The sequence below is a fragment of the Neofelis nebulosa genome, chromosome 2 (genome assembly GCF_028018385.1).
Source record: "Neofelis nebulosa isolate mNeoNeb1 chromosome 2, mNeoNeb1.pri, whole genome shotgun sequence".
Lineage (NCBI taxonomy): Eukaryota > Metazoa > Chordata > Mammalia > Carnivora > Felidae > Neofelis > Neofelis nebulosa.
In genome coordinates, this window is record NC_080783.1 from 181,997,475 (window position 1) to 182,023,207 (window position 25,733).

At 40.9% G+C, this 25,733-nt stretch overlaps 1 protein-coding gene across 3 annotated transcripts in view; it reads left to right on the plus strand.

Moving 5' to 3' along the window:
- Positions 1-25,509, plus strand: part of FAF1 (Fas associated factor 1) — a 532,153-nt gene extending 506,644 nt beyond the window's left edge. For 2 of the 3 annotated variants that reach the window (XM_058717421.1, XM_058717422.1), the window contains exon 19: positions 24,887-25,509. In XM_058717421.1, coding sequence (XP_058573404.1) covers positions 24,887-24,970 — 84 coding nt within the window. In that variant the 3' untranslated portion in view covers positions 24,971-25,509. Of the gene's footprint in view, positions 1-2,227; positions 3,132-24,886 lie in introns of all 3 variants that reach the window. The other variant, XR_009258134.1, reaches the window with a different exon arrangement.
- Positions 25,510-25,733: the final 224 nt, after the last annotated feature.

Here is a 25,733-nt window from a genome sequence, read left to right on the forward strand (position 1 = left end):
CTAACCCACTCGCCAGTGGCAAAATCAAGGAAGTAGTGTTCTACTAACAATTTGCAGCTTTCATTGGGATGATACCTCTAGCATTTATGAAGTTAGAAGCATATAATGTTTTATATCCATTTTTTACCATATATCCAAATACAGTAGCCACAAAACCATTTTTTTAATCCTCCTCTTCCCCCCTCCCCCCCCCCACCTCTTTCTCATAGAAAATTTATTCACCTAGCAGTATATTTAGCATTTACAGGGTTAATATTAAGCTGCTGGGGAAGACCCCTGCTGGAATGCAAGGGAAGTGGGGAAGAGAGCAGTTCTTGGCTGTTGCAGCAACAGACCTAACAACAGCTAAGCTGCAGAAATGGCTGGAGTGTTTTTCTCCCTTTTCCCCCTCTGGTTTATCTAAAATTATGCTCCAGCCCCGAGAACCAATTTAACTCTTTTCTTCCTCCCACCTGAAGGAGAGAACAATAAAAACTTTGCATTTCTGGCCTATGCAAGGCTCACTTTTGGAAATTTTGTTATTCTTTCTCTCGTCACCTAAAAGAGAGAGCAAAGCCAAAGGCCTTACAAGGTTGCACCTTTTTCCTTCACTTTAGTTAGCATAACCAAAACTTGTTAAGGGAACCATGAAGCCAACTCTCCTAGATTAGATCTATCATTTTAAAATACCATAGGTAACTTTTACCTCTCACAACAGATAGCACATGTTTCATACCATGGATGAATGACTTCATATCCACTCAGGCACCAAAGGTTGACCATTCCTTATCCCTTCCAACTTTCTTTATCCAAACAATGCTTTCACCATATTTCACCAAAATCCCACTTCTGACAGCAGCTGACACTGTGACTATTCCAAGGTTTGATAATTCCTTAGCAGAACTCATAGGACTGAGCATCCAGTCATATTTATGGCTATGATTTATGGCAGCAAAAAGATACAAAGCAAAATCAGCAAAGAGAAAAGGCACACGGGGCAAAGTCCAACAGAAACCAGGCACAAGCTTCCAAGGGTCCACCTGCAGTAGAGTCACATAGGACATATTTAATTTCCGAAGCAAGGAAGCTTATTAGGGACTCAGTACCCAGGATTTTTAGTTGAGGACTGATCATGTATGTACCCTCTGCAGTGGCATGTCCCAAAATTCCAGAATCCCAGAAGGAAAGCAGGTGTTCAGCAAAGATTATATTGTTTCCACAAACAGTTTGGGCATAGTGAGACACTCTTACCAGTTCTGGGAATAGTGGGAAGCTTCTCCAAACCCAAGTTCCTAAATGCCAGCCAACGGCCAACATTGTAAGCAAGACTTCCGAAAGAATAACTGTCAGGTCTGCTATGTTAACCCTTCTCTGAACATAATTTTATAAATTTTTTTATAATTTTATTTTTTTAATATATTCACATCTCAGATTCATTTCTGGGGATTACTAGTGGATATGTAGGTGGAACTCTGTAAACTGGGAAACTTCTAAGCATTTGACTTTGCCTCTTACCTTCACTTGTAACAGAACTTAGTCCTGTAGTGAAGGGTCAAAGTAGCCTCCAAAGAATACAGTTGATCCTTGAACACCATAGGTGTGTTAGGGGTGCCAACCCCCTGTGCAGTCAGAAATCCACGTATAACTTTTGACTCCCCAAAAACTTATGTACTAATAGCCTACTGTTGACAGGAAGCCTTACCAATAACATCAACAGTAATTTAACACATATTTTGTATGTTATATGTAATATATGTTGTATTCTTGCAATTTAAGTAAGCTAGAGAAAAGAAAAGGTTATTAAGGAGAAAATACACTAATAGTACAGTGCTATATTTATCCAAAAAAAATCTACATGTAAGTGAACCTGCTCAGTTCAAACCATTTTGTTCAAGGATCAACTGTACTAATAAGCACCAGTTAACCCTGTATTGTCAAAGGAGATTTTCAACAGAACCTGAGAAAAGCACAATCCCTGGAGATTGGCATCTCCTAATTCTAGAGTGCCAACATACTCAATATAAACTTGCCCCAAAATCTGCAGTAGTCTGCTAAGAGCCTCTGCAGTTGTCTTTCAGGGTTCAGCCACTTTCCCTCCCAGAGAGAATACTTTCTTCAAACTGGCTACTTAAAATAAAGGAGAAGTTGTTGGTATTTATTTTTCCTTGCTTGTTTTATAAGCAAATATAAATCAACACTGTAAAGATGATTTATTCAACACTACCTCTTCTTTTCAATCACATTTCAGAAGCATTGTATCCTGAAACAAGAGCATACACAGGCTGTGGAGTCAAATGGACCTGGCCTTGAATTCTGGATCAGCTTTCCATTGAGTGATCTTAGGTTACTTAGTCTCTTAGTAAAAATGGGAGTGTCAATACCTACTTTAAAGGATTTTTGTGAGCATTAAAAGGAAGACAAATGTAAAATATTTAATACATATAGCATATAGTTAGACTCTAATAATAGTAACTGGTATGGTGCTAATGGTTATTATTTCTCTGCCCACCTCTTCTTTCCTATCCTTATTTTTTCTTTTATGTTTTGGTTTCAAGGGGACAGGATCTCGGTCCAATATTAACTGTTTGGAAACTACCAGCTTTCAAGTAAAGATATCAAACAGTGTGCCTTACAGGCCTAATAATAAAAGTTTAAGAGTGGTGTTCAACTAGGAGTATCTAGAGTTTAATATCTGCCTTCTGTTTTACCAAACCAGCAGATTTCTTTCATAGTTGGAAACATTTCTAAATTAGTTTATGGTGTTTTTCCTAGGGTAAGAGACAGGCTTATTTCCTCCTTGAGATTTTTACCTAATTTATGTCAGAGTTCTCCAGGGTCTGCTCTGTGTAAGTTCACTTGGGCAGTATCTGTACTGCATCTTATTTGCCTTTGCACCTCCATTTTCTGGCACTGAGCTTGCACAGGCCTACCACAGAGTAAGGACCCACCAAGATCTGACTATAGGATAGACAGAAGGATGTATGGATGGCACACTATGGTGGGTGTGATGATGATTATGACATGGTCTTGACCTATAAGGCCAAGTCTGGTAGAGGACATAAGGCGGGAAATCACCATAGCAGGCATGGGACACATCTTGCCAAGCTAGGCACAACATGAAGAAGAATACATTGCTTTGGCTGAACAGAAAGGTCTTTGTCAGTAGTACAGATTGTGGTGAGCAATGTATCTGAGGTTAAGAAATTACTGTATTCTTATTTCATTCTGTGGGCTATAGGGAGCTGTTGGTTTTAGAACTGAGAAGTACAGTTTTCATTTTTCACAGTAGTTATGTTGTATAAAGTTGCCACAAACACTGAGTTACCAAATACTCAACATTGTTCCTAAGGTAAATACAGGGTTAAGTTCCTATGAGCCTCTGGTTATAAGTTTTCATCAACCAATCAGTATGTAACTTTGTTTTATGTGTGTTTCTGTTCAAAGACATCTTATTTAATATATAGTGTTTTTAACAATGAATCATGGCCAGCAATACCATAGCCCATGCCTGAAGTTTATCTGGCACACACATTTTCTCCATAAAGCATATCACAGTCTTCTTAAACTTAGGAATACTAGACTGCACTTCAGCAATATGCTTGGGGGCCATTTGAAACTGCAAAATCACCCCCAAAAAGCACAAAAATTAAAAAAAAAAACATGTGACTAAATCTACCACAAGAAGGACATTTGTTTACACTATCAGAGCTGAAACAATAAAACAGAATATTGCCTTGTTTGACCTTGGTTGGGAACATGTGTATCAGGCAACTCAAAATGTTCACCACTCTGCATGTGTTCTCAAATGACTATGAAAGTACTGCACATGTTGATTTTGGAGTTACAAATAAATGTTAACAAGTAGATTAATTTACAAATTGTAGGATCTGGAATAATGAAGACCAACTATAATATGAGCTGTGTAGCCTTTTAGGAACACTTGCATACTATTTTCAAAAATACTTCTACTCAGGGGCGCCTGGGTGGCTCAGTCCAACTTCAGCTCAGGTCATGATCTCACAGTTTGTGGGTTCAAGCCCTGCCTCAGGCTCTGTGCTGACCACTTGCTCAGAGCCTGGAGCCTGCTTCCGATTCTGTGTCTTCTTCTCTCTCTGCCCCTTCCCTGCTCATGCTTTGTCTCCCTCTGTTTCTCAAAAATAAATAAGTGTAAAAAAAAAAAAAATTAAAAAAAAAATACTTCTACCCATAACTTAAAGTTAGTCTACATTCATTAATTTGATAAACATTTAACATATGCCTAGTTTTACCAAGTACTTGCTAGGTACTAAAGATACAAAGATGTGACCAAAAGACCTTATAGATGAATGACCAAATAAAGATATTCAAAGGTCAAAAATGTTGTGATAGTCTATACTGGCTATAGTGGGAACCCAAGGAACAGTAGAGGGTTTAGTTCTACTTGAAGGTCAGTAGAGCTTCACAGAAGAAACAGGATTTGAACAAGTGTTTTTAAAAAGGAACAGCAATAAAAAGAGTATACTCTTGATACGTGAAACAACTTGGATGGATCTCAAGGGCATTATGCTGAGTAGAAAAAGGTAATCTCAAAAGGGTGTACATACTGTATGACTCCATTTATATAACATTCTCGAATTGACAAAATTATAAGGATGGGAAACAAATTAGTGATTGCCAGGGAATAAGGATAGAGGGTGTGGTTGTAGGGGATAGGTGTGACTATAAATTTCATAGTTTAATTCTGTATCTTAATCATAGTGGTGGTTACCCGGATCTGCACATGAGATGAAATTGTACATAACCATTCACATACACACCCTCAGATGAATACACATAAGAACTGATAAAATGTGGGGGCACCTGGGTGGCTCAGTCGGTTGAGCCTCCGACTTCAGCTCAGGTCATGATCTCATACTCTGTGAGTTTGAGCCCCGCATCAGGCTCTGTGCTGACAGCTCAGAGCCTGGAGCCTGCTTCAGATTCTGTATCTCCCCCTCTCTCTGCCCCTCCCCTGCTCATGCTCTGTCTCTCTCTGTCTCAAAAATAAATAAAAACATTAAAAAAAAAAAAAAAAGAACTGATAAAATGTGAATAAGGCCTGTAGTCTAGTTAATAGCATGATACCAGTGTCAGTTTCCTGTTTTTTATCACACTATAGTTATATAATATGGTACCATTGGGTGAAGGCTGAGTCAAGGGTACAAAGGACTCTACTATTTTTTTGACATCCTGTGAGTTTATAAGTTTTTCAAAATAAAAAGTTAAAAAAATAAATGGACATTTGCCAAGCAGAAGCATGAACAAAACCATAGGAATATAAGCCAGTATATGTTGGGGAACTGCACACAGTTTTCTGTGATAGAATTTAGGATATGAAGTTGGGCACAGAAAGAATTGAGATAAGAGATGGAAAAATACTGAAGAGTCTTCTATGTATTAATCTAGCAAATATTATTTGAGCACCTCTTATGCACAAGACATTAGAGATATGATAGTGAATAGGCTAGACAATGTTCTTGCCCTCACAAAAAACAACCCCACTGGAAATTTGAACTAGTTAAGGTAGGTGTTAACCCTTGTAATAAAGATGAAATATTTAGGCTTACAGCTGCCATGTGGCTAACACAAATTGACATAGCTAGTAAGTTGCAGAGCAGTGGCTCCACTTAGGTCTTTTGATTCCATATTTTTGCCTTTTTCTTATCGTCTAAAGCTTGTGGGTGTTTATTAAGAGGAATTAGAGTAGGGAGAACCTGGAAAAATGAGACCAGATAGAACTATTGCAGTAGACAAGACAGTAAGCTGTGGAAGTATGAACTAAGAGGGCATCAACAGGGATGAAGAATGGGGCACCTGTGTGGCTCAGTTAAGCAACCAACTCTTGATCTCAGCTGATGTCTTGTTCTCAGAGTCATGAGTTCAAGCTCTGCATTGGGCTCCATGCTGGGCATGAAGTCTACTTTAAAAAAAAATAGAGATGAAGAAATGGCAGAATCAGGAGAAAGGAATAATCAGTGGGATTTGGTGATTGTCAAACTAGTCAGTGGTGGGGGGTGGGTAGAAAGGAGTTGTGAATGATGAGAAAGATGGTTTCTACCATGTACAGAAATCAAAGAAGACTGCTAAGGAGGCAAATTTCACTTGAGACAGATTTGTTGAGTCTGGGGTACCAGGAGAAAATCTAGGTGGTGCTTTCTATCAGAGGATTTAAACTATGACACTGGCTCTAAACCAGAAAATGCCCCTGGCAGTGACTAGAGTGGATTTGAAGGAGATGAATGATGGAGAGACAGTACAGGGTGGTGGTTAAAAGATCAGAGTCTAACATCCCAGGGTGAATCTCAACTCTGCCATTTCCTAGCTCTTTGATCTTGGGCAAATTACTTAACCTCTATATAGCTCAGTTTCCTCACCTATACAATAAGGATGATAGTACCTACCTCACAGGTTTGTTGTAAAAATGAAATGAACTGATACTTCTAAAGCACCAGCATGTAGTAAGTCTATATCTAAGCTATTATGATGAAGCTGATGGCAAGAAAAGGCAAGGATTTTGCTAACCCACAGAGGTATTGAGAGGACCAGTGATATTTATAAGAAAACCCATCACTTATGTTCCTGACCAGATTAAAGGAAAACACAGAGGAGTTTTAAATAATGTTTGAGGCAATTATAGCCATTTCATGGAAGCTGAATGGAATTCAGAGCCTTCACAAACTGTCTCTGCCCTTTCTACTCATTTACAAAGGACTTGGAATGGTAGGGAATGAGGACAATGAATGAAAGCCATTTATTTTTGTGCCATTATATGCATAATCAAGTATATTAGTTCTGTGAAAGATAGATATTATTCCCATTTTACAGATGAGGACATGGAAGCTTAGAGTTCTTAAATTTTTTAAGGTTGCACAATAAATGTCAATACCAGTATTAAATTTCCAAAATTCAGGCCCCTTCCCAATACCATGCAAACATGAAATGGAGTGACTGTTACTGATTATGTATAGGTATGTTGATGTATTTAAACCTTTACAAAATTATTTACTTTGTCCCAGAAGTTAATTTTATAAGGGGTTTATAAAGCATTATACCATTCAAAATTGCTATATCAGAAATCAAATAAACTTTTAAAGGCTTTACATACAATCCAATCTGACTCCTTCTGGCCATAAATAAAAAATCATTAGTTCTGTGCTCAATATTCCAGGTGCTTCTGCAGACATGCTTTACTCACTTAAAGTCTGTATAATAACCCCATTGTAAATACAAACAACTGCAAACGTGTATATGCGCAGATTAACCTTTTCTAGACACTCCTTGTAATTTTCAAAGCCAGTGCTGGAGTTCCAGAGTGCATTAGCACTTGCATCAACATGCCAAATCCCCCCCGGGGCCTCACTGCATTGCCAGCTCCAGCTCCAGCTCCAGCTCCAGCTCCAGCCCCAGCCCCAGCCCCAGGCCCAGGCCCAGGCTCACACCCAGACCCAGACCCAGCCCAGCCCCAGCCTACTGCACCCTGACCACACCCTGCTCCTTACCTGGAAACAGGACCTCAAGGCTTCAGGTTTAATGTCTATGGCTGAATCCCAAACCTGAAGATTCTTTTGGCATTTCCAAATTTATTTCACTTTCCTTCCTCTAGTTGGCTTTCATGTAAGAGCCTTGTGTGAACAGGCCTTCCTCATGCATGTATTTTAGACCTTGAGAACTAGAAAAGACCCCTATTTTATAGATGAAACAACCAAGATACAGAGAAGGAAAGTAACTTGATCAAGGCCTAGGAAAACCAAAAGATACCAAAAGCAGAAATGCTTGGCCCTGGTTTACACAGTCACAAAATGAAGGTTAAGATGTATGTTTTTTAAACAAAAAAAGAATTATACACATCAAGTTATTTGGGATTATGTCTAATTTATCTGAATATTCCCTAGTACTGTGCTTGGCACATAGTAGTTAATACTGATTCATTGTATATGAAAGTATAAGTCAGAAAAATGGTTCATTCGCTTGGAGGAAACAGGTGTGCATATTAGAATGCATCAAGGAGGAAAGAGAAATAAACTGACACCCTAGGACTGAGGTTTACCTTCCTCGTGCTCCCCTGCTGAGCCTCTTCCCTGTCATAGCCCTTTACTGTTCTGAATTGTAGTGGGCTAATTTCTTGTCTGCATCCTGTCCTAGATTCTACATTCCCTGAGGACAGAAATAGTGTCTTGTTCACTGTTGTATCCCAGTGCCTAGCGTGGATTCTGACATTGTAGTAAACATTCAGGAAATATTTGTTTAGTAAATAAATGAAAAGAAATAAAGTATTCCTGCCCATTCACGCATCCACTGTTTTTATTTGGTTTTTGCTTTAGTATTTTCCATCTTCACCAGGCAGAAACTCAGGATATCCTCACAGCTTGAGGATAAGCAAGAGAGGACCACAATATAGTCACATTCACCCTCACTTAATTAGGGTTTCCCTCCTTCCCTTCCTCATTCCATGTCTCTCCCCCCTCCCCCTGCATAGTCATGGAAGAGAACTCCAAAGTCTTTAGGGGGAAACCATGGAGACTCTAGAATTTAAGCTCTAGAAGTCACCCCTCTGGTTAAAATTTTCAGGTGTTTTTTTAACAGCCAGTTGTCAGCCTCTCATTTTGACAGTATGTTCTCAGAAGAGTATGATAGACTAGGAAGGGGAACTAAGCTGGGAGCCAGATGTCCGGGACAGAATTTTAGTTCTTTCAGCCATTTGTTGTGATTTCAAGCAAGGTATGTACTTCTCTGGGTCTTACTTTCTTCATCTGAAATATGAAGAGATTAAAGTAAGTGCTTTCTTAATCTTTCAGCTCTGATACTGTGTGATTCTCTGATTAAATGACCCAGATATAGATAATACCTGCCCTGTTGACAACTCTATTCTAAAAACTAGAACAAAACCATTGGCTTTCTGATCGTTTTAGCTTTATTTAAGATCATCTTCTCTCCTTTTATATGAGAATGTCTCTGTCCCAGGCAGTTTATGGGGACTTAAGCTTTTATTTACTGTAGCTGGAGGGTTCTATAAGCTGGAGCTTTGACAATATTTCACATTTATTTATCTGAGCCAGAGCTTAGGATCAGGTGGCAGCTAAGTCACTTAAGGTTATTCAGATGCACTGAAAATGTTGCTTAATAATTCAGAACGAGTTTTCTCTGTTTAGAGTATTAAGATTTTTTAAATCCTTCTAATTAGCCAATTCCAACAGCATTTTAAATAGACAAGGAAAAATCTATCCCTTCCGAAAGGGCAACTGATGCAAACTTACTGTCAGTCTCTATGTCTGTGCAGCAGGACTGAAGCAAGGGCCAGAGAGAGTCCACAGCCAGGGGGCCTGCTAGGATGATCTGTTAATGGTATTACTGACAAGCTCTGCCTGCTGTCAGAGTGAGGCTAGGAAGGTACAGAAGGGACCTGGGAATACAGCTCCTCTTGACTCCCTTTCTTTGGATTGGTGGAGACTCCAGGGAAGAGTGGGGAGCCTCTATTCAGTCATTCAATAGGTCAGTCTTTCAACAAACATTTATTGAACTCACACTGTTTCCAGCAATACACTAGGCCCTGAGGATAGACAGCCAGTGAGACCTCATTTAAGCCCTCAGAATTCAACCCAACTGGAGACATAGACTCCTAGACAAACCTGAGAGGCACAAAAGACAGATAACTCAGTGTGAGACTGTAGCTGATCCTTTGAGCTAGAGCCTCCATAAATGGGTAGCTTTGCCTGGTCAAAGGCTGGTTTAGCAAAGGACAAGGTTGGCATTGCCAGTGTCTACATTTCAGTTTAAACACTCCCCTTAAGTCTGCCAACAGACATTGGCAACCACCTTGTCTGAGGAGCATGAGCTGAAACAGAGGTATTAGTGTAGCAAACGTGGGCTACATGTGCAGAATAGGTACTTGAGGGAGAGACCACAATGAACATATGTGGTCCCTGTGTTCCAGAAGCCATGGCCTAGTGAATGGGAGAAGATGCCACTTATGATTAACTCTGTTACAAGGAACTAGAGAATGAGATTAATTTAGGCTCTGTCACTAGGGCCTGGTTTTATAGATAAAGTAGCATTTAAGATGAACCTTGAAGGATGTATATAAGTTTTCAACAGATGGAACTGGGGAGGAAGGACATTCCAGTATAGGAAATAACATAGAGGAAACAACACAAGCAAAGGTTCAGAGAGGAGAACCAGATATATTTAGCACCAGATATATTTAGGGAATAACAAACTGCTCTAATTGGCTAAAGCATAAGGTCTGTGAGAGGACAGTATTTAGAGAAAGAATGTTAAGGCCAAGCCACCACCACCCTTTCATAACATTTAAGCCCAGATACCACTTATTTGATGCATTTTTTTTCAAAATAAAATAGAATAAACATCTATTTTGCCACTTAACTTTACAAATGTTGTTAATAAAGGCTTGCTATCTGTGTTTTTCAGTGTTCCATGATGTACCTCTTTGGTTTGATCATTTATTGAGAACATATAATATACCAGGTTCTTTGCAGGAAGCTGGAAATACAGAAAATGGAAACACACAGTTCCTGTCTTTAAGTTGCTCAATCTTATCCAGGAGACATTTGTGTAAAGTACAGTGGAAAACAAGCTGTGTAGATGCTCACAGCAGGTGTAGAAGTGGTGCATCAGATGCAACATCCTTATTTAACAGAAGGAAACTCAGAGGAGGAACAGTGACTTGCCCAAGATCACACAGGTAGTTAGAAGCAGTGTGCTAGAGTTAGGAGCCAGGTTTGCAGTCTCTCAAAGCATGCTTGGTACCTTCTGTTCTCCTCTACTCTGAACCCTGACCTTCTGTGGACATAAGGACTGAACTGACAGGTAATGAGCATGAAGAAAACCAGAGTAGGTAAAATGCATATCTGCAGCCACCTTCAAGTACTATTTCCTTAGCATCTTCTTTCCTAAATACTTTTGTTTCCCATCATGGTACTTTTCCTTAAGTCCAGGAGAGAGTTTGGGAGTTTCTGGTATAAGTTTGGTATTGTACAGGTGCCTGCTGGACCAACCTTCAAAGAAAACACCTGTTCTGTTCATGATTCTTGCCTTCCAGTTTCATAAGCTTTTGGGCAGATGAAATGTAATATCAAAATAGCTCAGAGAGAGCCTTGGTAACATTTAAGATATTGAACGTGCTGCATCTGGTAACTAGAAAATTTAATGATCTCCTGCTGTTTTGGTAATTGGATAAGTAAATACATCAGAATAAATCACACCGGCAAGTCTTTTGTATGTCGTTAGGGACTCAACTCTTTTAACTCCTGTTCAAAGCTCCAGCTCTTGAGCGGTGTTTGCGTGCAGACTTACGCACACACCAGCTCGCATGGCCCTGCTTGAGTACTAAAATGCATTCAAAATGTTCACTTTCTCCCTAGCCACTCTGCCTGAAGAGCACATCGAGCATGCCCCTCCAGATCCCTCTGAAGCCAGGGAGAAAAGTTTTTTTTCAAAAGTTTAAACCTAATAAGACATTCAAACCCTTCATGATCTATCTCCAAACTGTCTTTCCAATCATATCTCTTCCATTATGGATATGCTATGAGCCTTGCCAGAAACACCACCCATTGGGAAATTGGGAAAATGTGGCCAAAGCAAAAGGGGACTATCCTGTTGTAGTAAGGAATCATGTAAGAAATTTAAGAGAGGCAGGATCAGACATTTTGTTCAACTCTCTCAAGTGACAGTGTGAAATAAAGACGCGGAGGGAAATGGTCTGTTAGAACCTATTAGGTGTTGAGTGATGTTGTCACCAGCTCACAGATGAGAAATTTGGGTCTTCTGGAGGTTCAATGACTTGGTCAAGAGCATACATGCAGAACTAGAATTCTTACTGCCTCCCTAATTAGCACTTAGTCCATGCCTAGTGGTGAAACTATAGGGCAGATAATAATCAGGGTTTCTCAGGTTTTTAAGCTGAGGTAACAGTTCTGAACCTGGTTCTGAACAGTTCTGAACAGGTTTCTCTACAAGCATAGTGGTTGCTTTGTAGACCAATCTTTTATCAGAGGCCTCCTAGGAACCTTTTATATAAGGACCTGGCTGCCTTCCATGATATCAGCCTCTGAAAGTGAGGCATGTCCCCTAGACCAGTGCTTCTAGCCTTTTACAAATCATTGCACACATTGAAAACGTTTGTATGCCTCTTTAGGGTAACCACACTAAGTTGCTCAGGGTTAGAAGGCAACCCAGCCCTGAGGATTCTGGTTGCCCTAAGGGATGAGAAGGCTAGTATCCTGGCACACCTATAACCTGCCACAGCACTGGGGCTGATCTGCACTTTATTTCTCTTGCCACACTATAGAATCCTCATTTGTGAATTTGCCTATGCCCTATTTATTAGGCTTTCAGGGACAGTGAGCTTGCAAACCATTCTATAAAGTAGGTCTTCTTTTATTTACTTGAAATCATGTCTTCTGGAGCCCAAGAGGGACTAATCTTGGGAACTGTCTTCCCAGAATGAGGACACATGCCTGTTCTCATTCTCTTTATGTTCTCTACTATTTTATTATTGTTTTGCTTTTTATGTTCACTCTGTACACTAGGATCTTCTGTTTCTAGACTAAAGAGGCTTTCCTTCCCACCCCCACCCTACCCATCTTGATAGAAGCCCCTCTATTCCCTCTGGGTTTTCCCCACTAGATGATATTAAACTAACATCGTTGTTTAATAGTATAGTGACGAGAGCCACCACCAGGGATACCAGTGCAAGGAGAGGGTCACATCTTTCATTTGGTGTTCAGGGTCTCCCTGACAATGCGCCAAGTTTGAGGCCATTTTGACATTAGCAACACTTTAGAGCCGTGTCCTCATTAACAGCCTGTCTGAAAGCACAGAGTGGGAATGAAGAATCTAGATTTGGTCCCACATCTGCCATGAATGCTAAGTAATCTAGGGTAAATTCTTTTCCCTCACTGGACTTGTCTGTCCTCATCTGTTACAGAGATAAAAACCCCCTCCAGGGGCGCCTGGGTGGCTCAGTCGGTGGAGCATCTGACTTTGGCTAAGGTCATGACCTCACAGCTTGTGAGTTCGAGCCCCATGTCAGGCTCTGTGCTGACAGCTCAGAGCCTGGAGCCTGCTTCTGCTTCTGTGTCTCCCTCTCTCTCTGTTCCTACCCACTTGCATTCTGTCTCTGTCTTTCTCAAAAATAAATAAACATTTTAAAAAAATGTTTTTTTAAACTTCCAGGGGCACCTGGGTGGCTCAGTCAGTTAAGTGTCCGACTCCTGATTTCAGCTTAGGTCATGATCTCACAGTTCATGAGATTGAACCCCACATCGGTCTTTGCACTGACAGCATAGAACCTACTTAGGATTCTCTGTCTGTCTGTCTGTCTGTCTCTCTCTCTTTCTCTCTCTCAGTAAATAAATAAACTTAAGAATCCCTTCCAGATCTAACAATCACTGGGTTTGTGATAATTGAGGAGCTTGATAGTGATATTTTCCCATTGCCTGACATAGTAGTACACTCTGTTTTGGGGAGATACGTGCTTCAGTTACATGAAAAGGATGGTCCTTCTAAGTACGAGACTTAGAAATAAATAGTCTAGTGTATGACTGCAATACTAATACTATCTGGTGTGATGGTTAAGAACACAGACTTTGGAGCCAGACCTAGTTTTAGATCCTTATTCTGCCTCTTCCTGCCTGTTCAGTCTTAGGCAGGTTATATAATTGTCTGAGCTTCTATTTCTCATTTTTAAAGTGGAAGTAATAGCACCTCCCTCACAGGGTTGTATAGTGTAAACCATTTAGAACAGTTAGCACCTAGTGAGCTCCCAATAAATGGTTAACTGTTACCATTATTATAATGTGATAAAACAAAGAACAGATAGGGCAGCCTATAAGATACAATTTTTATCCCTTTGCCACTTTAGTCTTCTCTCCCTTTGTTGTTCCTTTACCTTTTCTTTCATTCTCCCTTCTTCCCATCTTAAAAAAAAAAAGTCAAGGAAATAAAATGTCTTGTAGGACCCTATTCTTTGCAGCTGCAGAAGCCCACCCAACCTCACTCTGTAGCACACCAGTTATTCTACCACAGTTTAATAATGGAAAGAGGAGATCTGTCATTGTTTTCTGGAAAGTCTTGTTCCAGTGCTACTTCTTACCTGTGATGCAAGAAGATGACATGTTGGTCTAGAAACTACACAGGAAGCTGAGATGGAAATAAGCTATAGAGTAGTCCCATAGTGGCACCCTTCCAGACTGAATTTTCCTTTTAGGGTTGCATTACCACCTTCAGCAAATATAGAAGAGAAGTTGCTATGAGTGAAAACTGGCATTGTCCTGCTTGGTGATGATGATGATGATGATGGGTAATCCCTTATGTTTGCAAAAGACTTTACAGTTACCAAAGTCTTTTCACACCCTGATCAGCATATGACCAGTAGATCAGGTCTTAAGTTCTCCCTCTGATACTTTGTGGGTATAACTAGCCTTTTTTTTTTTTTTTTTTTTTAATTTTTTTTCAACGTTTTTTATTTATTTTTGGGACAGAGAGAGACAGAGCATGAACGGGGGAGGGGTAGAGAGAGAGGGAGACACAGAATCGGAAACAGGCTCCAGGCTCCGAGCTGTCAGCACAGAGCCCGACGCGGGGCTCGAACTCACGGACCGCGAGATCGTGACCTGGCTGAAGTCGGCCGCTTAACCGACTGCGCCACCCAGGCGCCCCAACTAGCCTTTCTTTTTAGGGATTCCCAACTCATCAGAAGGTAGTTAAAGAAAATGGACAATTAGCTATTAAGACCACATTGACAGTAACAAAAAACAGCCTGTGTTCCTGTGGGGAAGAACAAAGCTCATACCACAACAGGAAAAATGGGCTGTGATGAAGTTGCAGAGTGCCTGCTTTCTTTATGCTCAAAGGAAAGCCAGTTAGTCACATTACCTGTTCCCTGTTTAGAAGTAGGATCAGACATGATGAAGGGGGATGCATCTGATATAAGCTGGAAGTTCACAAAACTGGGTGCAAATTCTAGCCTTATCTTTTCTACCTGTGTAATCCTTGGCAAATCCCCTAACCATTTTTGACCTCAAAGAATTCATCTATAAAATGGGAATAATAGGAGTACTTACCTCTTAGGATTATTATGACAATTTAATTAGATAATATATAGAGCAACTAGTATAGCATGTGGCACTTATAAAATGCCAAATAAATGGTAACTATTGATGATGTTAGTAATTATTTTTTAAACTTGTAGTATTTAATGTGCATTTTTTAATGGAGTAACTAACAGAATAGATTACTTATACCAAAAGATTAGTTGTTCTCTCATGTTCAAAGTAAATGCTAATTTTGAACAGAACCAAAAGCATATATATATATTCAGCTTCACTTTAATTTGGAAACTTACGTAAGCAGTCTTTGTGCTGCCTCCTAGAGCAGAAAGAGCTCAGGATTTGAAGTGTGTTATGTACACATTCTTCAGAAGGAAGTTTGTCAGCACATTCATTTTGTGTTGTCAGATAACTTGTTTGGTTTTTTTTAATTTTCTTTAATGTTTATTTATTTTTGAGAGAGAGAGAGAGAGAGAGAGAGAGAGAGAGAGAGCAGGTAAGGAGCAGAAAGAGGGAGACACAGAATCTGAAGCAGGCTCCAGACTCTGAGCTGAGCTGTGAGCACAGAGCCTGACACGGGGCTCGAACTCACAGACCGCGAGATCATGACCTGAGCTGAAGTCAGACACTTAACCAACTGAGCCACCCAAGCGCCCCTCAGATAACTTGTTTTAAGAAGCATGTCTTTGGGGCACCTGGGTGGCTCAGTCAATTAAGCGTCCAACTCTTGATTTCAGCTCAGGTCATGATTTCATAGTTCATGAGATAGAGCCCCAAACCCCGTGTCAGACTCCTTGCTGAGAGGTCAAAGTCTGCTTGGATTCTCTCTCTGCCCCTCCCCAACTTGTGGGGGTGCTCTCTCTCTCAAAATAATAAATAAACTTTTAATTAAAAAAAAAAAGCATGTCTTTAAGAATAGGCTTTTTTTGTGGCAATTTAGAATTGATTAATGCCCTGACTAGGTTGCTCTCATCTTCTAACCAAAGCAGAATAGACTTTGAGAAAAAAAGAGTTATGACCCTTACATCAAGTTACATCAATCATAACTGTTAAGCCCCTGTTCAGTGTTGTGGGGGCATTTGGGGTTTTAAGTGACATTTAAATAATATCCCTTCACTTCACTTGTCCAAGACTAATTGAAAGACATAAGACCAACAGAAAGAGTAGGACTCGGGGGGAATACAAATATCACCTTTGTTACTGAACATGTTGATCAGAGATTGTGGCTTGGGATCTGCAGCCAGGGGTCTTACTGATACATTCTTTGTCCCTAAATGAGACAGACTTGCCCACACAGTCCTGGGTATACAACTGGTCAGTGCGGGCCCCTTGTAACAGAAGAGCAGGTTTGGCTCCAGAAAAGGGAAAGGAAGGGGCTGAGTTTAGATTCTTCTACCATATTCACCAAACAGGTAGATCTCCTCTCACCCTGTGTGAGAAATGGGGAGAGCATCCCAGAGTCCCTCTGTGTGGAAGCAGGAGTATGAAATAAATTCTTCATGATTGTAAGCTTCATCTTATAATCTTCACAACAATGCTGGGTGGCAAAAATGTCTCACTATTATAAATAAACAATGAACCAGAAAATTAAGTAACTTATCGATGGTCATCAGAGAGTTAGGAGGTTTTAGCAAAGGAATCCAACCCAAGTCTCCCTCCCTAGATCATTGGGGAGCTCGCACCACACAAATGACATCTACTAAGATATAAAGAAGACATTGAATTATAGTTGCTTCCATGTGTGAGGCTCTATGATAGTTATTTTAATCCCTACAACAATGCTTTCACCCAATAGAGAAGAAAACTGGATCTCTAAGCATCTTAGAGCATGGCCAAGAGCTGGAATTTGAACCCATGTGTTTGTTTCCAAAGCTCAACTGCAGCCCAGTTGACCTCAGTGAATCATTACACTGCCCCCCCACATTTTTTTTTAGATGCAAAAATTAAAACTTAGAGAAGAAAAGTGATTTGTCCAAAGTCCCACCACTAGAGCCAGAACTGGAACCTATACATCCTGGCCCATTACATCCTGACACCATTATAAATATACAGCCATGGCGGTCAGTACAGAGGAATGTGGAGGAGAGAGAGCTTGCTGAGGGCTGAAAGGTGAGTGAGTGCTTGCAGAGACTGTGTGATGAGTGCTTGCAGAGACGTAGAGGATGGTACTTGGTTGTCTTTCACATCTGTGGGAGGGAGGAGAAGGAAGAAGGGGTATGGATGAGATTCTACTGTTTGCTGTCTGTGTGGGCTACAGAAAGACTGTGAACTTTCTGCCAGTGTAGCAAAGGGACTGCTCCTGGGGATCAGGCTGCGCAAGGCTCCTCTGCACACAGTGCTGCCAGCACACAGTCTAGAAAGTGGTGGTATTGGTCTCCCAGAGGAGAGCAGCCAAATACTACAGAAAATATGAGAACAGAGCTTTTCTCCCCTTGAAGATGCCGGAAGTTTCAGAAATGCAAATTTTACTCTAAAAGCAAGAATAAATTATAGAAACCACTGGTGGTTTATTGTTTCCCCATTCCACACACTGAACCTTAAGCCTGTAACTCACAGAGTGAGAACACAGTTATACCACATGAAGGAGGTGGGGGAATAGTTATAATGGAAATTATAAGGAAACAAACAGGTCAGAAGGCTTGGGTTCTGGTTCTGCCTCTACCATTTATGCTGTGCGATCATAGGCAAACACAATGTCTGGATCTCATTTCCTAATCTACAGAATGTGGCTAATTCCCAATGCATGGTTTTCAAGTACTACTGCAGTGCATTTCCCTCATGAGCTATTAAAATACATTGGGAGCTTTCAACAAAATGCAACCTAGCATGTTTTTTTAAGACTTTATATTTTAGAGCAGTTTTATGTTCACAACAAAACTGAGCAGAAAGTACAGAGAGTTCCCATATACTCCCTTACATGTATATCCTCCCCCATTATCCATTATCAACATTCTCTGTTATCAACATCCCCTACCAGAGTAGTACATTTGTTACAACTGATGAGCCTACATTAACACATCATTATCACTCAGAGGTATATAGTTTATATAGAGTTTACTCTTGGTGTTATACATTCTATTGGTTTGGACAAATGTATAATGACCTATAACCATCATTATAGCATCATACAGAGTATTTTTACTGTCCTAAAAATCCTCTGTGGTCTGCCTATTCATCCCCTCTACCCATCCCAACCTCTGGCAACTAGTGATCTTTCTACTGTCTCCATAGTTTTGCTTCTTCCAGAATGTCATATAGTTGGAATCATATACTATGTAGCCTTTTTGATTGGCTTCTTTGATTTAGCATTTAAGATTTCCTCCATGTCTATTCATGGCTTAATAGCTCATTTTTCTAGTGTTGAATAATATTCCATTGTCTGGATGTATCACAATTTATTTATCTGTTCACCTACTGAAGGATATCTTAGATGCTTCCAAGGTTTTGGCAATTGTGAATAAAGGTGCTATAAACATCTGTGTACAGACTTTTGTAGATTGTCGTGTGGACATGTTTTCAGCTCCTTTTGGGTAAATACCAAGGAGTACAATTACTGGATTATATAGTAAGAATATGGTCAGTTTTGTAAGAAACCACATGTCTCCCAAAGTGCTATGCCATTTTCCATTCCCACCAGCAATGAATGAGAGTTCCTGTTGCTCCACATCCTCACCAGCATTTAGTGTTGTCAATATTCTGGATTTTGGCGATTCTAATAGGCATGTCGTGGTATCTCCTTTTTATCTTAATTTGAATTTCTCTGATAGCATATGATGTGGTGGAGCATGTTTTCATATTTGCCATCTGTAGTAGATCTTCTTTGATGAGGTGTCTTTAAGCTCTTTGGCCCATTTTTTAATTGGGTGGTTCATCTTATTGTTGAGTTTTAAAAATTCTTTGTATATTTTGGATAATCATTCTTTATCAGATGTGTCTTTTGCAAATATTTTTCCTCAGTCTATGGTTTGTCTTCTTATTCTCTTGACAGTGTGTTTCACGGAAGTTTTTAATTTTAATGAAGTCCAGCTTATCAATTATTTCTTTTGTGGATTGTGCCTTTGGTGATGTATCTCAAAAATCAAAGCCATTGCCAAGGTCATCTAGGTTTTGTCCTATGTTATCTTCTAGGAATATCTTCTAGTGTTGTGTTTTACCTTTAAGTCTATAATCCATTTTGAGTTAATTTTTTGGGAAAGATGTAAGGTCTGCATCTAGATCCAGTCTTTTTGCCTGTCAGTGTTCAGTTGTTCCAGCAACATTTGTTGAAGCTAGCGTTTTTTCCTAAATGTGAAAATATTAGATTCAAATTTATCTTCATTCAGTTTCAAAATAAAAGCATTAATTTTGTTAACAAAACTAAGTAAAATAACAAGAACTGATAATAATATCTATCTTATATGATTGTGAGTCAATGTTTGTGTAAATATGTTGTAAACTATAAAGTACTATGCATATATTGCCACTATTATTATTTTATTATCACTCAGCTCCTGCTCTGAGGTAGCCCCCAATGTAGTAGTAGTAGTATATTTATGCTCGTTTTTTTTTTAAGTGAGAGGCAGAATGTTGTGGCTAGAAAGAACCCCAAAATAGAAGTCAGAAATTCTAGGGTAGAATACTACTTCTGCTTCTTATCAACTGTGTGACCTGGGCCAAGTCACTTGACCTCTCTGAGCTTCAGGTGGGCAACCTGTGGAAAATGAAGGGGTTGGACTTTTGGCACTTAAGGAACTTTCTCCCCCTTACATTCTGGGACTCACTTGGTGTGGCCTGGATGAGATTCTGTCACATTGATTCACATTTTTCTCAATAGCAATGTTAGACTTTTTTTAAAAAGGAACTGAGGCCCAGGGAAGTAATAGAAATAAGATGTATATGAAAGTTCAAACTGCTGAGAAAATTGATCTAGGAAAGAATAGCTTTGTTCCATTTTTGCTAACATAAGTTTCACAAAGATGAATTGCTAAAATATTAATTTAATAAGAATATATATTATTCCCTTTTCCTAAGTATAATGAATAAAATGTCAAAATGACTGACTTTCCTTTTCTAACAGACAAAGTCAGGCCATATCTCTTATCTGAGAATGCGCCTCTTCTCCCAAGGAGTCCCAAAGGGTGGGTTTCTCTGTTGATTTAGAGAGTCAATAATTCAGTAAAGTCCCAAGTAAATGGCAGAACACAAGCTCAGTTTGGGTTTTTGTATTCGTATTTTATAAACATTTCAGGGTTTTTTTTTTCCTGACCCTTGATCTTTTGCCATTCTTAAAGTGAAGATCTTCTCTCTTGGAAGCTTGGTTAGAAACAACCTCAGGGCCATCTCATCCAACTTTTTTGTCTGGGTGGATCCTACTCGTAGCCACACCTCGGGCTGAATATTCTAGTGGTTCTACATATGGATTCCAAAGCTAGATTCACATTCTGGCTCTTTCCTGAATAGCGTTGAGACTTTGGGTGAGTTACTTAATGTGTTCCATGGATCAGTTTTCTCATCTGTATAATGGGAATAATAATTATACCTACTTCAGAAGATTAGTATGAGAATTAAGTTATCTTATAAGTGTAAAATGCTTGGAATATGCCCGTTACAAAATGAATGCTTAATAAATGTTAGCCATTGGGGCGCCTGGGTGGCGCAGTCGGTTAAGCGTCCGACTTCAGCCAGGTCACGATCTCACGGTCCGTGAGTTCGAGCCCCCCGTCAGGCTCTGGGCTGATGGCTCAGAGCCTGGAGCCTGTTTCTGATTCTGTGTCTCCCTCTCTCTCTGTCCCTCCCCCGTTCATGCTCTGTCTCTCTCTGTCCCAAAAAATAAAATAAACGTTGAAAAAAAAAAAACTTTAAAAAAAATAAATGTTAGCCATTATTATCTTCATGATCTTCTCAAATATACCCTTATTTGAGTGCTTTGAGGGTCAACAGAGAATGTACTCATTCTCCCCTCCCCTCCCTACTTCTCCACTTCCACAAGGCAGCCTATTGACATGTTAGTCAGAAGCATTCTGGTTATGAGCTTTGGAGTCAGACAGACTTGAGTGTGAGATCTTATTCTATCTGTACCTTGAGCAGGATAACCCATGGTATCTTCAACTATAAAATGGGAATAATAATACCTACTTCATTTGACTTTTTGAGGAATGGTTAAGGTACTCTATATAAAGCACTTAGCACGGTTCTAGCTACATTGTAGGTACTCAGTAAATGCTAGTTGCTGCTATGAAGATGGTTATGAAGAACAAGAAGAAAACAACAGAAGGAGGAAGAAGAAAGTAGCACAGTAGCACACCAGCAGCTGCTGCTCTGTTAAAAAGTTCTTTCTGACCACCTGAATCCTGCTTCCCCTGCGATTTTAGCCCACCAGTCCAAGCTCTGCCCATTGGCACAGTGAATAACATGAATAACACATCTGATCTACTTGGTAGTCCTTCGGGTAGCCCTTCCCCTGTAGCAGCAACCACCACCACCACGTCTCAGTTCCTCTCTCTCCCACTCTTCAGCCATTTCTCAGAGAATGTGGTTTTTAGGCTCTTCCCTGCCTGGAGGTCCCTTCTGGCATGCTCTACATTCTTCTTCTTCTTCTTCTTCTTCTTCTTCTTCTTCCCCTTCTCCTTCCCCTTCCCCTTCCCCTTCCCCTTCCCCTTCCCCTTCCCCTTCCCCTTCCCCTTCCCCTTCCCCTTCCCCTTCCCCTTCCCCTTCCCCTTCCCCTTCCCCTTCCCCTTCCCCTTCCCCTTCCCCTTCCCCTTCCCCTTCCCCTTCCCCTTCCCCTTCCCCTTCCCCTTCCCCTTCCCCTTCCCCTCCTCCTCCTCCTCCTCCTCCTCCTCCTCCTCCTCCTCCTCCTCCTTCTCCTTCTTCTTTTAATGTTTTCTTTTTTTTTTTGAGAGAGAGTGCAAGAGGGGGGAGGGGCAGAGAGTGGGAGACAAAGGATCTGAAGCAGGGTCTGCACTGACAGCAGTGAGCCCGATGTGGGGCTCGAACTCAAGAATCATGAGATCATGACCTGAGCCGAAGTCGGGGACACTCAACAACTGACCCAGCCAGGTGCCCCCACATCCTTCTTAAGTGGGACCCAGAACACTGGGCCATCTATCTTGCAGGGGAACACCTCATCCCCCTAGGTTCCCCACAGTCTTTTTGTCCAAGACAGTCAAATAAAAATGGAAGCAGAGGTTGTCCTTGTTCATTTTGAAAATTCCTGTCTAAAATGATCTTCAAAGAAAAAAATAGTGCTTCTGATCTGGGGTACCAGAAGGAGCAGCCCCCAAATAGCCATGTTTGCTGTGAAGTAGTTCATTCAGCACAGCCCCACTGAGGCTATCAAAGGGGGTCTCCAGATACTGAGGCATTACCCAAGGGCAGCAGGGCAGAAATAAGAAGGCAGCCTGGTGCAGACTGGGCCCCAAGAGGCCTCAGGGGAAAGCTCCAGCTCTGAGGTTAGACCAGGACCCCTCCCCAAGGCAACATTCCAGCCAGTAATGGCTACCACCAACTGAGCAAGTACTGGCTTGGGCAGTGTACCAGACACTTTACTAATATTCCATTTAACCATCACACCAACCTATGAATGCGAAACTGATTATTCTCATCTTAAAGATGGGAAAACCTAGGCTCTCTGGTTCTATAATTTCTTCAAGGCCCATAGCTAGTAAAGTGACAGCAAGGATTTGAATCTAAGTTTGCTTCAGCCTTTTTAACCATTATGCTGTATAGACCCTTACCATGTGGCCTTAAACAAGTGGCTACAACTTTGAGTCTCAGTTTTGTTATCTCCACCCACCTTGCATGGTTGTTACAGGAATTAAATGAGATAATATAAAGTCCCTGGCATGTAACAGGATTTGAGAAACTTTATTTTCCTCCTTTTTGAGCCTCAACCATCTCACCCCAAAAAACAGAGAAAATCCCTTAACTTTTCTTGGACACTGAGTCTAAGAAAACTGGGTATGTTTTCTGAACCTCTGACCTTGCATGTTGACAACTTAAGCAGGGTGCAAGGAGGGAGCAGGGAACAGGCAGCCTCCCAGCCTGTTTTGCTTTATAGCATAATTTTTCTGCCAGTCTGCATAGTTCTGGCACTATTATGATTATGGTTTCTCCCAACAAACATCATATTTACAAACTACAAATAACAAAGTAGAAGATGCCGGAAGAGCTCTGGCATGTTAATTAAGAACAATAGACAAAGCAGCTGGGCAAAAAATACCAACGAGTCTGAAGCAGAGGCTCTGTTGACAAAAGACAGCACAATATTGTATGTTAATTGGGGAAGTGGGTAAACATTTGCCAGCAGCTTGCCCCCCGTGCATTGGAAGACAGACAGCAGGCTGGGCCCTCCCCACCGTCTTGCCTGCCCATCTGCCCAGAACCCAAGAGATACCAGTAGAGCCCCTTTGCTCTGGGGTCTGTATAAGCAGAGAGGATTCTGGAGGTGGTTGTGTCTCCTTAATGACCCTCCTGGGCATACCAGGTTTCCATCTGGATACAGTCAAAGATCGTGTTCCTCCTTCAGCTCGCCAGCCTGCTTGTGACACCAAGCCTCTCAGGGACCCCATCCCCCTCGGCTAGGAGAAAACAAGCAGAGCCATCTCATTAGGTGTGGCTTGAGTTGAGCAGAGGACAAGATTGCTGGCTTCAAATGCTGTACACTCTGCAGACTGCTGGCCCAGAGCCCCTGTCTCTCACATAGCAGACTACCTGGCCTCCCATCACACACACTCAGAACTATCCATTGATCTGTCTGTCCATTCTTACGGTTACTCACATACACAGGAGCCTTCACTGAACACCTACTCTGTGCCACACACTGTGCTAATTATATATTTTTTTTCTCATTTAATCCACACATCAGTCATGCAAGGTTCATATTAACTTCAAAGCCACAAAGCTAATAGCCAACACAGCTGTGATTGAAACCAGAATCTTTCTGGTTCCAGAGTCCCACTGTCCCTTCCACTACACTACTATTTCTTAACTTTTTAAAATTTATATTCCCTTCTGATAAATAAGAAAACTTTGTTTCTTTCTCTCACTCTCAGATTCATAAATCCTCCACCCCTGCCCTGGCCTAAGGGGTCATAAACCTAATATAGGGTTCCTGTATGATTAGCCTATCCCAACTGAGCCAAGATTTTGTCTAGCTTTACTCCCAACAGTTCATATTATAAAATAATGATTTTTTTTATTTCTAAAATATAAAGTCTTATTGTGGCATTGACTCATTTTTTCAAACTAAAAATCCTCCCACCCCACCAAGGAGATTGTTGATATCCCTTCCTAGGGAGAGTGTCCTCAGTGGAGGATATTGATCTTTGGGCATGGCAGAATACACATTGTCCAGTTTACTACAGGGAGGTTTAGCCATATCAGCCCCAAAGGCTTAGCTCTTTTCCCACCAAGCAGAAAAGTCCTTCCATGCTGTGGGGAGTTAATCAAGCAAAAGTTCCCAGGAGTGCCAACCAGCTGTTCAGCCAACACCCTTTCCTTAGGGGCTCCTGTCAGCCAAGCTGAGCTATGTAGGAGGCAAGGACCTTCCACTTGCCCAGGAAGAGGTCCAGTCTCCAGAAGCTATGCCTGCCCTGTGGTCAAATGCTAGTTTGTCCACTCAACTATGAGATTCGACCTCTATGAGCCTGGTTTCCTCTGTTATAAGATGGTAATAACTCTACCTACGTCATAGGTTTATTGTGAGGATCAAATAAGAGAACAGGTTTGGAAATGTTCATGCCGCTGCTTAGCAGACTGAGAGTCAGGTTGCACAGACAAGATCTGAATGCCATGTGGAGAAAACAGTGCTTGTGCCAGTCTTTTGAATATATTTTCTTTCTTTTTAGGTAACCCAGCTGGACCCAAATAAATCACTATTGGAGGTAAAGTTGTTCCCTCAAGAAACCCTTTTCCTTGAAGCAAAAGAGTAAACACAGCCCAGCAGTGGAACCAGCCATTCCTTGACAAGCCAGAGGCCTGCGTCAAGAGAAGGGCTCCTCGCCAACCCACCTACACGCTCGTCTCACTCAATTCAGTGTCACACTCTGCCTCTTGCAAGATTGCTGGAAAAAAGTAATAATAAACATAGCTACTTAAAAGTTCCCATCCATGAGTATATGTTCCCACCCCTCATAGAGAATTACAACTCTACCACCCTCCCTTATCCCCTTCACCTCGCCCTTGTTCAATAACTAATGCACCGTTCAAGTGTGAGTGATCACGAAGTAGAATTTTTACCTCTCGAGTGCCCATCTTTTCCCCACACTGTCTAGGACAGTTCTGTCTGCCCTGTGACACCAGGATGCTATGTATTTGATATGTCTCATTGAGCCAGGGCTCATCCACCTCTGCCTTTTTATTTTCATGACTGGATTTCTACTCTGTCACCTAATTTTAAAAGGCATGGGGGAAATAAGTTAAATGGGACTTCTCAGCATGGAGATTAAACATTGTTGTAGGATAAAAAGCATATCATCTTTGTTGGTACTTTCTGACTTCTTTACTAAGATGTAAGATGTGTTTGAGGACTGCATTCGACATATATGCAAGATACTTATTTACTGCTGCTCCCTCGGGTCTCTGGGTTCCACCTAGGAGGTATTTGCTGTTCCCATGCAACAGGGGAAACTGTTTAAGCACATTATGTGAATATAGAGATAGTGTGAAGAGGACCAGTACCAGGACTTTGGTATC